The 15,373-nt window shown below is 50.3% G+C and overlaps 1 protein-coding gene across 1 annotated transcript in view; it reads left to right on the top strand.

Moving 5' to 3' along the window:
• Window positions 1-15,373, top strand: part of LOC118076479 (T-box-containing protein TBX6L-like) — a 22,260-nt gene continuing 6,887 nt past the window's right edge. The window contains exons 1-3 of the mRNA XM_060269813.2: window positions 1-137; window positions 12,676-12,808; window positions 15,220-15,322. Of these exons, the coding sequence (XP_060125796.2) occupies window positions 12,759-12,808; window positions 15,220-15,322 (153 nt within the window). The 5' untranslated portion in view covers window positions 1-137; window positions 12,676-12,758. The remainder of the gene's footprint in view (window positions 138-12,675; window positions 12,809-15,219; window positions 15,323-15,373) is intronic.

The following is a 15,373-nucleotide window of genomic DNA, read 5'->3' on the forward strand; positions in this document are numbered from 1 at the left end:
GGGCTGGAACACTTTTCATCCAGCCACTTGAGCCAAGTAGCAGACTTGGGGCGCAAGAACAGCCTCCTTTCCTCCTCTCCTGTCAGGGCTGTTTGCTTCCCAACTAGGAAGATTCTTTGGTTCTGTACACACAGCAGGTTGGTGTTTCTCTACCTCCCCCCTCCACCATTTCCAATTCCATTGGCACATCGTTGTCCGCATCCGGATGGCTGGATGTGTCTCCAAGTTGCCTGCTGTCCTTACCCAGTGGGCGGAGCGGGGTCATTGGGTGTCTTCTTCCGTTTTCAAATCGGATAGATGCTGGTTTTAGGGAAGATGCACCCAGGTGCATTAATTCTCAAGAAAGTGGAGAGGATAGAGGTGGCTTGTAGCTGACACCATATGTAAGCGACTACGCAAACAAGTGTTGGGAGTGCGGTGGATGCAGAGTAAGAGGGACCCAGCTGGCCTGATTCCCCACCAGTAGCAGCAGGGTCAGGGAACTGGTACATTTTCGGAGGGGGGAAGGGGTCATTGAGGCAGCTTCACTTTTAAAGACTGTGTGTGGCCTCAGGGACAAATGAGTGGAGGTCCATTGGTCATGGCAGCTCCTTCCCTTAGGGTGTAGGGTCAGCTCCCCTTTGTCTTGGGGGGCAAGCAGTGAACTTCATTGGTTCTCTGTTTGGCTGAACATTCACAATATTAGCCTTCAGCTGAATAGAAGCCTTGCAAGGTGCTGGCCATAGGAATGAAGTTTTATGATTTGCAATCCTAAATCTCATTGAACTGATCCCAGGTTCCATTTAGCCCAAGGCTGCTTGATGGCAGAGGGGAGAGAACAGTTGCCTTGGAGGCTGGTAGTCCAATCCTGTGCATGTTTACTCAGAAGAAAATCTCACTATGTTCACTGCAGGTAGCATTAAAGCCTGAGTTACAAGTGAGCACAGGATGTGTAAGCCCAGTATCAATTTCCAGCTTCTGAAAAGCCAAGTGCTCTGAATCACCTCCTGCACCAGCCTTTGTGTTAATTCCTAATCACCGAGTAAGATCACTAGCTCAGGGGTCAGGAAGGTTTATCTTGCCTGGGCCAGATCGGTCCCGCGGAGATCTCTCTGTAGGCCGGAGTGCATGTGCCTGTGATTCTCGGCACCTGCGCATGCGCAGACATGATTTTTGGCGCTGCGGAAGCGCCGCACTTGTAGCTCAATTCAGGGGTGGCTCATGGGCCGGTCAAACGACCTCTGCGGGCCGCTTCTGGCCCATGGGCCTTAGGTTGCTGACCTCTGCACTATGGTAGCTGTATGTACAGGAAGTGACTTGAGAAAGCTGAACCTGCTGAACTTCTACCTGGCCATGCAGCACTCTATTTCAGGACACACATTTGTGGAGTGGGCTTCCACATGCAAGATCATGCAAGCAACCCTCCATTGTCCCTGGATCTCAGGCCACATACCCAGCGGCGGAGCAAGGGGGGTGCGGTGGAGGCAGATCGCCCCAGGTGTCACCTCTGGAGGGGGTGACAAAATGCTGGGCGGCACTCACTGCGGGGCCTGCAGCACGCCTGAGCCACACATCGCTCCTGGGAGAGACACGGTGGCTTTGGCGCGCACAGGCTCTGCACTGCTCAAACGGTCCGCCTGCTGCCTCGCACTCAGCTGTAGGGTGGCTAAATGGGAGGAGGCAGGCAGACTCCTCGGAGGGTCCTGCCCCGGCTGACCCAAACCCCGCAGGCTGCTGGCCCCGCCCCTGGGTGCCACTCCAGGCGCACGATCGGCTTGCTCTCCACTGCACATACCTGAACCATCAGGGCATTCGCTCAACCCTCTGAGGTCACTGTCTTGCTTGTCCATCTAGAATCCGATTGTGTCATCTGAGGCTGCTGTAGGGCCTTTTTTTGTTTTGCAACACACGGTCCTGATTTTCAAAGCAATTTTTTTTGGGGGGTGGGCGTGTTCCATGTATTAGTTTCATGCAGATTATGAGATTATAGGGATGGATGGCCAGCATTAAGAAAGCATCTTGTGTTTTCCTGCTATTGTAGGGGAGATTAAAGGTGACTTGTTTTAATTCTTCCACTTCTTAGATAAAGGCTCCCTCTGCTTGCTCCCAAGGATTTATATGGGCAATTAAGAGGCTGGAGTCTGAAAGGTCTCAATTAGGCAGTGAGGGGAGGGATCTCTTTACAAGCACCTCTTAAGAAAACTCCCATTAAAGGGAAGCCAGGCCATCAGCCTCTGCTGCGTCAATAAGTATTGAACAAATTAAAAGCTGTTCTCCTCCTAGTACCTGCTGCTTGATTTAGTTGCTAGCGTTTAATAAAAGCCCAAGTTGGGAAGTCAAATTCTGGCAGGAAATGGCTGTAAGTGGAAAAGGGGTAGTGGTCCTTCTCTCGGTCTCCCCTTTTACGCACCCCACTTGTAGTAACTCCCCACCTTTTCTCCTGGGCCAGCCACTGCCTCTCAGCCCTGCCTACCTTGCAGGATTGTAGGTAAGGGTAAAAAGGAGAGGAAATTCCAGACCATGTATGCCGCCTTGATCTCATTGTGGGGGAAAGCGGGATATAAATGTAGAAATAAAACCGGTCAGCTAACTTTCTTAACGAGCAACTTGCAAGCTTCTTACTTGAAGCTGCTTATCTCTAATAATTGCCAAAATATCGTGGGCAAAGGATGAGACTCCAGTTAATCAATGGGGCCACACTTAAGCCATATTAGAAAAACTGACCAGACCCCTGAGAGCTGTTTCTGGTAATTAAGACAGATGTGACTTCTATATGAAAGACAGAATGACGAAGTGTGCATGCACACGAAAGCTCATACCAAAATAAAAACTTAGTTGGTCTTTAAGGTGCTACTGAAGGATTTTTTTTTATTCCTGGCATGTGTCAGTGTTGCAGATGGCAGATTGCCCCTGCTACCGCCCACTGGCATTTAGGGAGAGATGTTTGGGGATAGATACCAAATGGCACAATTTAAGAGGACAGAAGAACCTCTTCCCTCTTATCGCTGTGTATCTTTTTGTTGACCGTAATTGTTGTTCCCTGAACGTCTTCTATTTTCTTGTTCCGTTTTCTGGAAAACAGGAAAAAAATGTTTTGTGAGAAGGGATGGAGAGCATAATTATTTAGGCGTAAGCTTGTGTATTTTGCACCGGGCTTTGGCTGGCAATATATTGGGGGTTCTTGGGAAAACAAGGGGGATCTTGACAGACTGAAATCTGACACACCCACACCCTGCTCCATTGCTCGGACATTGGAAGTGGTCCAAGTGGATGGTCATCTCTGGTTGTGACCATCTGGCAGAGATGTCGTAGAGCTTGGGAGCAAGAACCACGAAGCTCAAACTGGATCTTCTCTGGGCTGCTTGGGAGGAGTCCATTTGGGGCACCTGGGTGGCCACTGTGAGAACAGGATACTGGACTAGATGAGCCCCCACTCTGGCCGGATCCAGCTGCTGCAGGAGTCTTCTTAGGCTGCTTTAAAAAAAAAGGATCTCCAAAAAGAAATCCTGAAACATTACAAATGGGCCAGAGGCAGCACCTCCTAGCCAGTTTAATTCTTTCCCTGCCTTCAGGTGAGATGCAAATCTGCTCCCCCACCCCCCCACCCCAAAATATGTATATGGGTGTGGTTAGCAGGTGCTCAGCCCTGACTGCTGCTTCATCTCCCCTTTTGCCCCAAAAGAGCATCAAAGCTGCTGGGGGCAGAGTTGTGTAGTGTGAGAGGCCCTCAGCTGCACACTTAATGGCTTGTGTGTGTTTTAAAGGAAGAAGCCGAAAGTGATTGTAAAACTAAGGAAAGAGAAGAGAGTAAAATGGTCCGTGTTTCTGCCACCACCTCTTTGCATTTCCACTACTTAATGGGATAATAAATTCAAAGGCAACAAGCCCATTTGTGCTTTAATTGGATGTTCGTGAGTGGTTTTCTCCCCAAAGACCGACGTCCACGTCCATGGCAACAACAAAATTGCTGGCCACAATGACAGGGAGGACCCAAATGTTCCCCTCCCCAAGTGCCAAGCAATTTCCCGAGGTCATTCCATGGCATCACATCTTTGGGCCCAGCAGTGTCAGATAGAGTACCACTCTACATGGAGGCTCAATCTGGCTCAGATCCACAGAAAGGCCTGATCCTTCATTTTAAAACAAAATGAGTTCTTTTCCACCCGCCTGTCTTTCCCAGATCCACTTCCTTCCTTGGCTGACCAAAGGCGAGGATGGGAAACCCTGGCAGCTGAGAGAGAAGTCAGCAGATAACAGCAAACAGGTGCTAAGGGGAGACGGGGATTTTTTAAGGGGGAAGGGGACCTTGGGGGCGATGACTCCCTCTCCTAGCATAATTGCACACCAAGAACAGTTGATGGAGAGCATTGGGGGCAGCCCCTGTCCTCACTGTGTTTGCTGCCATTCCCAGGAGGTTCTCTTGGGCTCTTGGTCAGGAATTGGCTCTGATGTGGCCAAAACTTGACTCAGCGGGCAGCCCTGGAGTTGATCGTAGGCACTAGAAGTGCCACCCCATCGGTGAAGACATTGCTGCACCAGCGGAACTCCTCACCACCACAGCATGGCCTAGTTCTCAAGCCCTGCCATTCTGGTCAGAAGTTCACAGCGGTGGCAGGCCCAAGGGCTAAGGTCAGGGGTTTCCCTTCCCTCATTTTGGCCTGCTTTTCCACCTCCCCTCTGCTCCTGGCAGAGTCTGGGCCGAGGCAAGGGACATGCGCTAGAGACTTGGCCTGGGTGGTTGTCACGCAGAAGATGAGGGATCACCCCACTTCCTCTGGGGGTGGCTTGAGTGCTGCCTTCATCTGAAACTGAGAAGGATGTTGTGGTGTGAGCCAGCCTACATTGCCAATTTTGCACCGGAGGGGGGCACATTTTTGGGGTAACACCTTTTCCCATAGTGGGGGATTTGGCGCTCAAGGTGGCCGCAGGTTGAGTTGGCAATTAAAGCTGGTCCATTTTGACCTGAGCTTGACGCCTTCCATAGATCAGCACCCGGCTGGTCCCTCTGAAAACATGATCCTGGCCTCGGTGGCCTGATCCAGCAGCCACATGTGGTTTCCCCCTGCCAAACTGTGCCTGCCTGTGGCTCATAAGGTGGTCCTGAAGCAGCCACCTTGCGGACTGGAGCCTTCAGGATCAGGCCAAAGTCTAACCCAGCCTCCGCTTCTCAAGGTGGGTTTGGGGAGCTGGCCCTGATCCTGCCCCTCTGCCTGCCTGTAGCAGGGCCTGTTTGCTGCCTCTGCATCCACTGGGGAAGGAAGCAAATGTCCAGAAGGCTTCGTCTGCCCCCCCCCTAGCCTCTCCTCCCAGACCATCCTTCAGCTCTGGCCCCCATGGGACCCCGCCTGGAGGCCCCTCCTGCCCCCTCAATCTCCCCCCCCCCCAAGCTATCAACACTTTCCTCTCCTCCCTCGAGAGCTATTCAGATGCTCTTTGAGAGATGCCAATAAACTCTTTGGTGTGAAAGTAAAATTGCTGTCCCTTTCTCTCTCTCTCTCCCCCCCCCCTCCATCTTTAGTTGCCACTAATGGAATGGCTTCTGTGGGTCCTGCCTTCCCCACTCAGAACTTTAAGGACTCTCAGATATATATTTTCTTAACCCCCACCCCATTTAGGCCACTGTGCAGCTCTTGTGTAGGGCTGGGCATTCCCGGGGTGAGTGGGGGTGGCATGTGTCCTGGAGTTTCTCTTGGTGCTCCTGAACGGGACCCTCTGCAGCTCATGAAAGCAGTGGTTCACTGTGGGCAAAGGGGCCACCTCAGCTGGATGATGGACTTTGCCTGCTGAGATCCAGGTTCGAATCCCCCCTACCCCTTGGCTGCAAAGTTGGGGGTGCGGCCTGGGCCCATGGCACTTGCCAAAACCCAAAAGGAGTGGTGGGGACGAGAAGGAAAGCCGAGTTTGTTCTGTGGAGGAAGTGGTGTGTGTGTGTGGAATGTGAGGATTTGGCCACAGCCCATGCTGTGTGGGGGCTGGAGTAGGGGGGGGGGCTGGTGTGCCTGCCATGGCTCCCTCCCCAGAGTGGTCAAGGGAGCTGGAGCTGCTCAAAGAGGAAAAGGAAAACAGACAGAAAAGAGAGATATAACCATCTAGCCCTGCAGCTTTCCGGGGGGGCTGGGGGGTTCTGGCTGATGCGTCCCTTCGCACTGGGAAGGGGGCAGTGAAGGTGGCAAAGCAGACTTGACCTTCCTCTTGGTCCTAAGGCTTAACGCCAAAACCTCTGAGAAGCTTCTTTAGTGATACACTTCTTTAGTGTATCAAGAAGTGGGTGCTGAGCCCAGCTGCATTTTGCTCCGCTTTATTTCTCTCTCTCTCCCACTGCCCCCAGCCCAGAAGCAGAAGCTAAATCAGGGTTTCCCAAACTTACCCTGGGCCTACAGCTGTTTTTGGACTACAGTCCCCATCACCCCTGACCCCCCCGGGTCCTGCCAGCCAGAGATGATGGGAGTTGTAGCCTAACAACAGGGGGGAAACCCAAGTTTGAGCTAAATGAAAGGCATGCAGTTAAAGAGCGCAGGGATCCTGGGCACATTGACTTGTGAGTAAGTTCTCCCCAGTGTTCTACGCAGAGGAGACCAATGGAGAAGAATAGCCGTGATTAACAGGGGTGATTAATCTTGGCAAAACCTGCGTACAAACCTGGTTGCGTACAAACCTGCTGGTTTCTGTTAGGCTTACTTACAAGTAAACATGCCTCGGATCTCTAGTCAGAGGATGGCCTGGACAGCAATGAAAGGAGGCGCTGCAACTGCCTGTGGAGCCCTTTGAAAGAGCACTTGCCTTTGCATTTTCCTCTCCTGGGGATGTCAAGTGGCTGTGAAGCATTTTGCATCTTCCTTCCATGCTGCTAACTAACCAGGAAGGAGTGGGGGGGGGGGGTTTGAGGTGGAGAAAAATAAGTCTTCCTCTTGTTTTGCAAGAATAGGAGTCCCCTTGAGCAGCCCACCCCCCCCACCCCTTCCAGATTCTGGATAGGACCCCTACCCCACCTCCACCCTCCTCCTTCCTTGCCTCCCAGTTGTTATTTATTAATTTGATTTATATTCTGCTCCCAGGGCAGTGTACCACATTTAGAACACATTTTACAGAGCATCAGTAATCGAAACCTGATAAAAAGCGTAACAGGCAGGATCATACCAAATCAATCATAATAACAGTACCCCCTGTTTAGATTTGTCTTCTGCAAGACCCGGAACAAACGGGGGAGTGGGGGCGGGCGGGTAGGATTCTGCCTTGGAGCAGCATACTTGGGCTGTGGGCACATTGCTGTCTTAAAAACGCAGCTAGTTGTTATTTTTCTCCATTTGGATCAAAACTAGTTTGGCAGCGGCCGGGGGCGGGGGGCGACCAGATGAAAAGGCAGCATTCCCAAGAATAGTGCCGGGCTGTGGTTGTGGCACAAGGGGCTATTGGGACGGGTCCACAATGATGTGCAGCCAGTGCGCCAGTGCGCCTGGCGGTTAACCAGAAGATTGGTGTTTGGAGCCCAAGCATGGATGGTTGTGGGGGGCAAGAGACCTGCGTTGTAGGGGGCTGGATTCTACCATTCTATGAACTGGTACTTGGCAATGCAGCCAGTTCTGGGGAGGAGCTTGGCTCAGCAATGGCAACGAGAACTGTTTGCGCTATGGAAAACAGAAGTGGGTGAGGACGCATGAGAAGAAGGGAGGGGAACTTCTGGCTTCTGACCCCGCTTGGCCGCTGGGCTTCAGCGAGACGGGAAGCCCTGGGCCAGCCAGCCACTCTCAGGGTGAAGCTCTGCTTTAGCTGGGGGCAGTCAGTGCGCCAAGAGGGGACCCATTTGCCTCTAGTGTAAGGAAGAGGGGTCCCTTGGTGTGCCTGGCCCCCTGGCACTTCCTGCTGCTTGGCTGGTCTAAGTGGGCATTAACAGTCCAGGAAGGGGGCTATTCCTTCTCCTGGTGGGGTTTCCTGTATCTCAAAGCCATGTTAATTCACTGGGCTTCTACCCTCTCCACTCTCCAGCCATTGCAGGGTAGCAGCAGATATTTCCTCTCTTTGTTCCTGCTGGACATCAAAGGTTGTTGGGGGGGGGGGAGAGAGAGACAGGGCTGGCTCCTCCCCACTTGTTAAACCTTCATAAGCCGGGAACTCACCTTGGCTAGAAGCTGAGTTGAGTCTTTCCTCCTTTGGCCTCTCTGTTGTGTGTTTGGATCTGGACTCCTGCGACTATCCTCACACATCTCTCTGGCTCCTTCCAGCACCTGGGAAGATGCAGGCTGGACCAGGTAGGTGCTGACCCTGGATTTCTTAAACCCCCCGGGGGGGGGGAAGCTGTGCCCTCCTAGCTTTCTAGGTTAGTCGTGCTGTCTTTCTGGACAGTAGGCACAGACCGAAGCCCCAACAGAGCCAGGCTGCGCCCTTGTATTGATCGCCTCTCCTGGATTGGGACCCGAGTGTGTTTTATCTCGCGAAGCGTGGGCAGCCTGCTGTCTCCATGCTCCCCACAGAGACTGTGGGGCAGGTCTGCATTGAGGAAAACATGATTTCAAGGAAATATCTACCATCTGACTTGCCCTGTTCAGGGAAGTTCTTCATGTTTGATGTCGTATTCTGTTTTAATTTGTTGGAAGCTGCCCAGAGTGGCTGGGGAAACCCAGTCAGATGGGCGGCATGTATTATTATTATTATTATTATTATTATTATTATTATTATTATTATTATACCCCACCCCAGTCTAAACGACTTCTTCTGCACCTCCATCCAACAAACAGACTTCATTCTGCCTCTTTGTGGGTCAGAAAGGCCTCCTGAACTTTTATTTCTCTTCTGGAGCTCAGATGGGCTTGCTCCAAACCCCACTCCTCCTCTGCTGGTTTGCTTAGCAGAGGGTCGGAAACTTCTCCTGGGACCTTCAGTGGTAACCAAATCTGTTCCACCAGCAGGCTGTCATTGGTGAAATGCTTCATGGTGTAACTCTATGACTATGCTGAAGTTCAGGGAAGTTTTTAGTGTGTGACGTGTTGTGTTTTTACTATTTTTTGTTCAGAGCCACCCAGTCAGACAAGTGGCATATAAATAATAAATTTTGTTTTTGTTTTTATTATGCTCCAGAGCAAATGCTCTGCCGATGTAAGGAGACATATGCTAGGGATAAAGGACATTGTCCCTGGTGACCCCAAATGGTCAGGCTGCCCTGCCATTTGGGCTGAAGGCTTTGCTTGTTTGGGGGGGAATCTGTTGGTTGGGGGCTGTTTGTTTGCTTCTTTGTGGTTCAACCTGGGGAAATTGTGTGTGTGTGAGAGAGAGGGGGGGGGAGAGAGGGAGAGAGAGAGAGAGAGAGGGAGAGAGAGAGGGGACAAACCCAGGTCCCTGGAGTGCTTTGCTTGTCTATCGGGGTGGCAGATGCCTTTTAATGGGGGATTGGGAGGGAGGCAGAAGCAGGGACTTATAGGAGGTTCAGCTGAAACCTTTGGGGATTTTCCTCCCATTTTAAAATCTATATTTTATCAACAACTAATATATCATGCTTTCTGTGATTTATTCCACAATTCTTTCATTTTACACCACATTGAGCTACAATCCAGCCACAAATTGACGAGAGATTGGCATATGCGCCAAGCAAACAAGACACACACACCTCCTACACCTGAACAATTCCTCAAAATTTAAGCGTTTTCGTTGCGACAATTTGATGAAATCAGTTGCTCCTCTAGATCGAGAAAGTGTTTCAGAACTTGCTTCTTGTTGATCAATGGGCAGTGCTTCATGCCAGCCCAAATAACCTCTTGTCAAACTCTGAAACTTGCTTCCTGCCAGGAGCAATCGCCCCCATCTTTTGCAAAAAGAACTAACAAAAAACTGGTGCCACCACTCAGCAAGGCTGAGCAAATGCCAGGGCACCTGCCTCTTAAATGTCCCAGGTATTTGAAGAGAAACAGCCCCGTTATCTTAATTTCCCACAGAATGTGCTGCAGTTGCCTTGCACATAAGTCTCTATTTTTGGAGCCCTGGACTCTGCCTCATGATTCCCCTCTCTGCTACTGCTTTTGCTGTACCAGCAGAACTTATCCTGCACCCGCCCTGCCAGCTTGCTTGCAGGGAACCCCCCACTCTTGCCCCTAGCCCAGAGCCATCCCCGTTTCTGTTTCGTGGCTCCTTTCAAGTCCTTGCCGGAGGAGATGGAGCCTAGTCTGGCAAGGAGATGTTAACAGTCCACAGCAAAGTGGGTGTCACTTCTGCAGGAGTGCATTAATGCTGAATCAAAGCAGGAGGCTGGCGGGGAACTGCAGGGTTTGTTTTGCCTTTTGGGTTGCCTGAGATTTGAAAGTTGGTTTTGCTGTTTGTCATTAAGAGGTTCACTGAGACAAACTAAGCACTTCCGCACCCCCTCTCTGGTCGACAGGGAAGCTAAATAAGCACAGAATCCCGATCCTTAAAACGTTGTTGTTGATCTTAAAATGATTTCCCCTACTTAGTTCAGCTGGTGGCTTCAGGATTGCTATCTATCTCAAATCCCCACCCCCATATCTATCTAAAATTGTTTTGGTTTTTTTAAACATCATTTTAATGTAATTATTTTATATTTCCCACTGAGTTTTTTTTAAAAAAACATGTTTTCCATTGGTTTCAATTCTACATTTAATACTGTACTTAATGCATTATACTGTTTTTATGTGCTCTGTTTCCTCCCCTCCCTCCCTTCTCTACTGGTTCTTGACGTACATACAGTGGTACCTCTACTTACGAATTTAATGCGTTCCAAATGCACATTCGTAAGTCGAAAAAAATTGTAAGTCGAATCCCATCGGAATGCATTGGGAGAAAAAATTCGTCAGTCGAAGCAACCCTATCTAAAAATTCGTAAGTAGAAAAAATCCTATCTAAACCACATCCAAGATGGCAGACGGAGCTCCATTTGTAAGTAGAAACATTTGTAAGTAGAGTTATTAGTAAGTAGAGGTACCACTGTACGTACGTACATACATACATACATACATACATACATACATACAGGGCTTTGTTCTTGGGCTCCAGCTCCCATCAGCCCCCAGAAACCAGAGCCAGTTGTAAATTATGATGAGAATTGAAGTTTTCTACCTATCCCCCATGCTCCCCAAACAACAACAAAAACCACCCTTTTTCAAAAGACTGTTTTGGGGACAGGTGGTTTACTATTCCTCCCCCCCCGCACCCAATTTTTCCTTTGAACAGCTTGTATACCTCAATTGGTTAGATTGTGGTGCTGGATAACACCAAGGTTGCAGGTTCAATCCCGATCATAGCTGCCAAGTTATCCCTTTTTTTAAAGGGATTTTCCCTTATGCTGAATAGGCTTCCTCGCGAGAAAAGGGAAAACTTGGCAGCTATGATCCCGATATGGGACAGCTGCATATTCCTGCATTGAAATGGATTTGACTACTAGATGATCCTCAGGGTCCCTCCCAACTCTATGATTATATGAAAACCGTAAAGAAATGTGTTAGTTGTTCTTGCTGGCAATGCCCATGGCCCGCTCTGGGTACCAGCCACAGGGGAGTTTAGCAGTTTAAGCAAAAAATATCCACTAAGCTTTAAAAACAGGGACCCAGGTGGTGCTGTGGGTTAAACCACAGAGTCTAGGGCTTGCTGATCAGAAGGTTGGCAGTTCGAATCCCTGCAACGGGGTGAGCTCCCGTTGCTCGGTCCCAGCTCCTGCCCACCTAGCAGTTTGAAAGCACATCAAAGTGCAAGTAGATAAATAGGGACTGCTCCGGCGGGAAGGTAAACGGCGTTTCCATGCGCTGCTCTGGTTCGCCAGAAGCAGCTTTGTCATGCTGGCCACATGACCCGGAAGCTCTCTGTGGACAAACGCCGGCTCCCTCAGCCTATAGAGTGAGATGAGCGCCACAACCTCAGAGTCGGACACGACTGGACCTGATGGTCAGGGGCCCCTTTACCTTTAAGCTTTAAAACAGGGGTTCCCAAACTAAGGCCCGGGGGCCGGATGCGGCCCAATCACCTTCTAAATCCGGCCCGCGGACAGTCCGGGAATCAGCATGTTTTTACATGAGTAGAATGTGTCCTTTTATTTAAAATGCATCTCTGGGATATTTGTGGGGCCTGCCTGGTGGTTTTTACATGAGTAGAATGTGCTCTTTTATTTAAAATGCATCTCTGGGTTATATGTGGGGCCTGCCTGGTGTTTTTACATGAGTAGAATGTGTCCTTTTATTTAAAATGCATCTCTGGGTTATTTGTGGGGCCTGCCTGGTGTTTTTACATGAGTAGAATGTGTGCTTTTATTTAAAATGCATCTCTGGTTTATTTGTGGGGCATAGGAATTCGCTCAGATTTTTTCCCAAAATATAGTCCGGCCCCCTACAAGGTCTGAGGGACAGTGGACTGGCCCCCTGCTGAAAAAGTTTGCTGTCCCCTGCTTTAAAAGCTGGAAGGGCATCAGAGTCAACCTTCAGGGGGCAGGCAGAGCTTGGAGGAAGACTTCCTTCCGCTGGTAGGCACAGCATTTGGGGGTGCTGGGGGGGGGGTTCCCCTACTTTGATAATGTTGGAAGCTTTTCTCAAAGTCTACGGTGATTCCAAGCAGCCATGAGTCTTCCAGCACCCTAAGCTGTTTAACACATTTACGGTGGCCGACATTTTTACGGACTGGTCCACGGCAGCCGAAGCCGTCCTAAATTTCTTCGTGGTTCCTCCCCCCCCCTCAAAGTCCCGATTCTGTCTTTTCTTTCCATCCAAGATGCCAAAACTCTTCCCGAATCTTTGGAAGCCTCGTCTCCTCACAGCTCCATTGCGGTCACTCTCGAGGATGTGGACCTCTGGATGAAGTTCCACCAAGTGGGAACAGAGATGATCATCACCAAATCTGGACGGTGAGCTGAACCCTGCTCTGTGCCCCTGTTGAATCTCTGTTTCTTTGAGGCTTAGAAAGTCATGGCAGCCACCTCCTCAGGTGATCACACCTTCACAGTTTCACTTCAGGCAAATCCTCCTTTAATCCCCACTTTCCCAGCCTCCAGGTGTTTGGGGGCTACAGCTCCCTCCAGCCTCAGGATCATACAGCTGGAGCTGATAGGAATTGCCCAAAACACCTGGAGTTCACCAGGCTATGGAAGGCAGACTTCAAAGTGCATTGTCCTTCCCTGGTTTCCTAGAGGTTTCTTCATCTTGTCATTTCCTTATGAATTTGGATGAAAGTAGTAGCTCAATGAAGAGATGGCAGGCACCCTTTACATGCCGAGCACCATCGCAGCAATTCCAGGGATGTGGGTTGCCTGAAACTCCAGACAACTCAAATAAAATAAATTTTATTTGCTCAAATAAAAACATTCCTCTTTAACCAGGCCTTTGGCTGATTGACACCCAACGCCCTTTAAAAATGTGTTGGGGAGTGGGGGGGGGGGAATTATTGGGTTGTTTTTGTTTTTATTATGTATTTCATATATTTAATATGGTGATTTTGTCTTGTCAACCGCCCCGAGACCTGCAGGTATAGGGCGGAATATGAATGTAATTATCAATCAATCAATCTTGATTGATTGATTGATTGATTGATAATTGCTTGGCAGGGGGTTGGACTGGATGGCCCTTGTGGTCTCTTCCAACTCTATGATTCTATGAATCAATCAATCAAAACAGCTTATCTGGTTCCTGATTTCAGAATCCCTGCCTCCGTTTCAGTTCATTATTTTCAAAATTATTTTGGCAAGATAGAACAGATGCCTATTTATGCTTAGCTGAGTAGGCAGACACACTGACTGTAGGTCAGATCCTGTGAAACTCCAGTGCCACAAACCCCAAAGGCATAACTGTCGAGTTTTTCCTTTTCTCACGAGGAAGCCTATTCAGCATAAGGGAATTTCCCTTTAAAAAAATGGAGAACTTGACAGCTGTGCCCTAAGGATGCAGTTCGTTCAACACCCTTTCCCCAGGGAGGGCTCCTTTCTTGGGAACAGCCCTCCCCACCGTCCACAGATCTGGGCCTCTTGTTTGGTCCTGCTGGGCTCTGGGCCCCCTTTCTTCCTTGCCAGGGGTAAGAGGAAACCCTCCCCGGCTGCAGCTTGATCCTGGTAGTTGAGGGCAGGGGCTTACTCTAGAGGAGACCCACCAGCATAGCCATCCTTCATGCAACACTTGTGCCATTCCATTGAATAAATCTGTTCTGTTTCAAATCCAAAGCCAACGGCAAGAAGGCAATTTGAACATTATAGAGATGGATCCTAGAGAAATGCTCAACAAGCGCCGCCCCCCCCCCCCCGTTGAGTCTAAGGAGATTTTAGGAGGAGCTCCTGCAGGGGTTCCTGGGCTTCAGGACAGGAGAGGTCCTCCCCTCCCATATCCCTCTTTCAGGTCCTCCTTAGCTTCCCAGCACTTTTAAAATAATGATCCTTGATCTGAAACAGTGGTGGCCAACTTCCAAGAGACTGTGATCTACTTACAGAGTTAAAAACTGGCAGTGATCCCCCTTCTGGGGGGTTCAGGTCAAAGTTGTTGAGCTTCTTTAGGGAAGAGGAAAGTGACGCTGAGGGTTTTTTTTTTAGGAAGGAAAGCCCTGTTTTTGGTGATTCAGGTCATTTTAGGGGTGCAGGGCAAAGATGTTGAGCTTTTCTTAGGGGAGACAAAGTTTCTTAGCTTCTTTGGGGGGAGCCACTGATCTACTGGTGATCTACCACAGACGTCCAGTGATCTACCGGTAACGATCTACCTGTTGGACAAGCCTGACATGGGCGTACCCAGGATCAAAAGTAGGGGGGGGCAAGGGGAGGGGCCACAAAGTGGGCGGGAACAGCGAACTTGCGCTCCGCCGGGCTGTGCCCCTCCCTAGAAGCAGGGCTGGTGGGCGGAGGCGGAGCCCAGCCCAGCGGAGCGCGAGTTCGGCGTTCCCGCCCACCGCGCCGCGCTCCCTGGTTCCCCGCCGTGCTTGGCCTTGCCTGAGGGCGCGCCGGGGAGCTGGAGGGAGGGTGCGGTGCGGCGCGGCGGGAATGGCGAACTCGCGCTCCCCCGGGCTGTGCTCCGCCTCTGCCCACCAGCCCTGCTTCTAGAGTAGGGCAGCTGCCCTAACTTGCCCCGTGGTGGGTACGCCCTTGAAGCCTGATCTAAAAGAAACTGGGACCTTATTTCCCCTGCAGCCATCAGCCCAGCTTGGAAGCCAAGATTTTGTCTGGTCAAAGCTGAGATTAGCCTGAGGGCACAGAGGAAGTTCACTGTCTTTCTCCCCACCCCCCTGAAAAGCTTCATCCTGGAGAGACCTGCATAAACAGGCAATCTTTCCTCCTCTCCGCAGGCGGATGTTTCCCCAGTGCAAGATCAAAGTTACGGGCTTGATCCCCTATGCAAAGTATCTTATGCTGGTGGACTTTGTGCCGATGGACAGCTTCAGGTACAAGGTAAAGGCTTTCCCCGGTGTCTAGGTGTGATCCAGGATCCTTCTAACTGAT

This window comes from Zootoca vivipara, chromosome 16 (assembly GCF_965207765.1).
Source record: "Zootoca vivipara chromosome 16, rZooViv2.hap1.1, whole genome shotgun sequence".
NCBI lineage: Eukaryota > Metazoa > Chordata > Lepidosauria > Squamata > Lacertidae > Zootoca > Zootoca vivipara.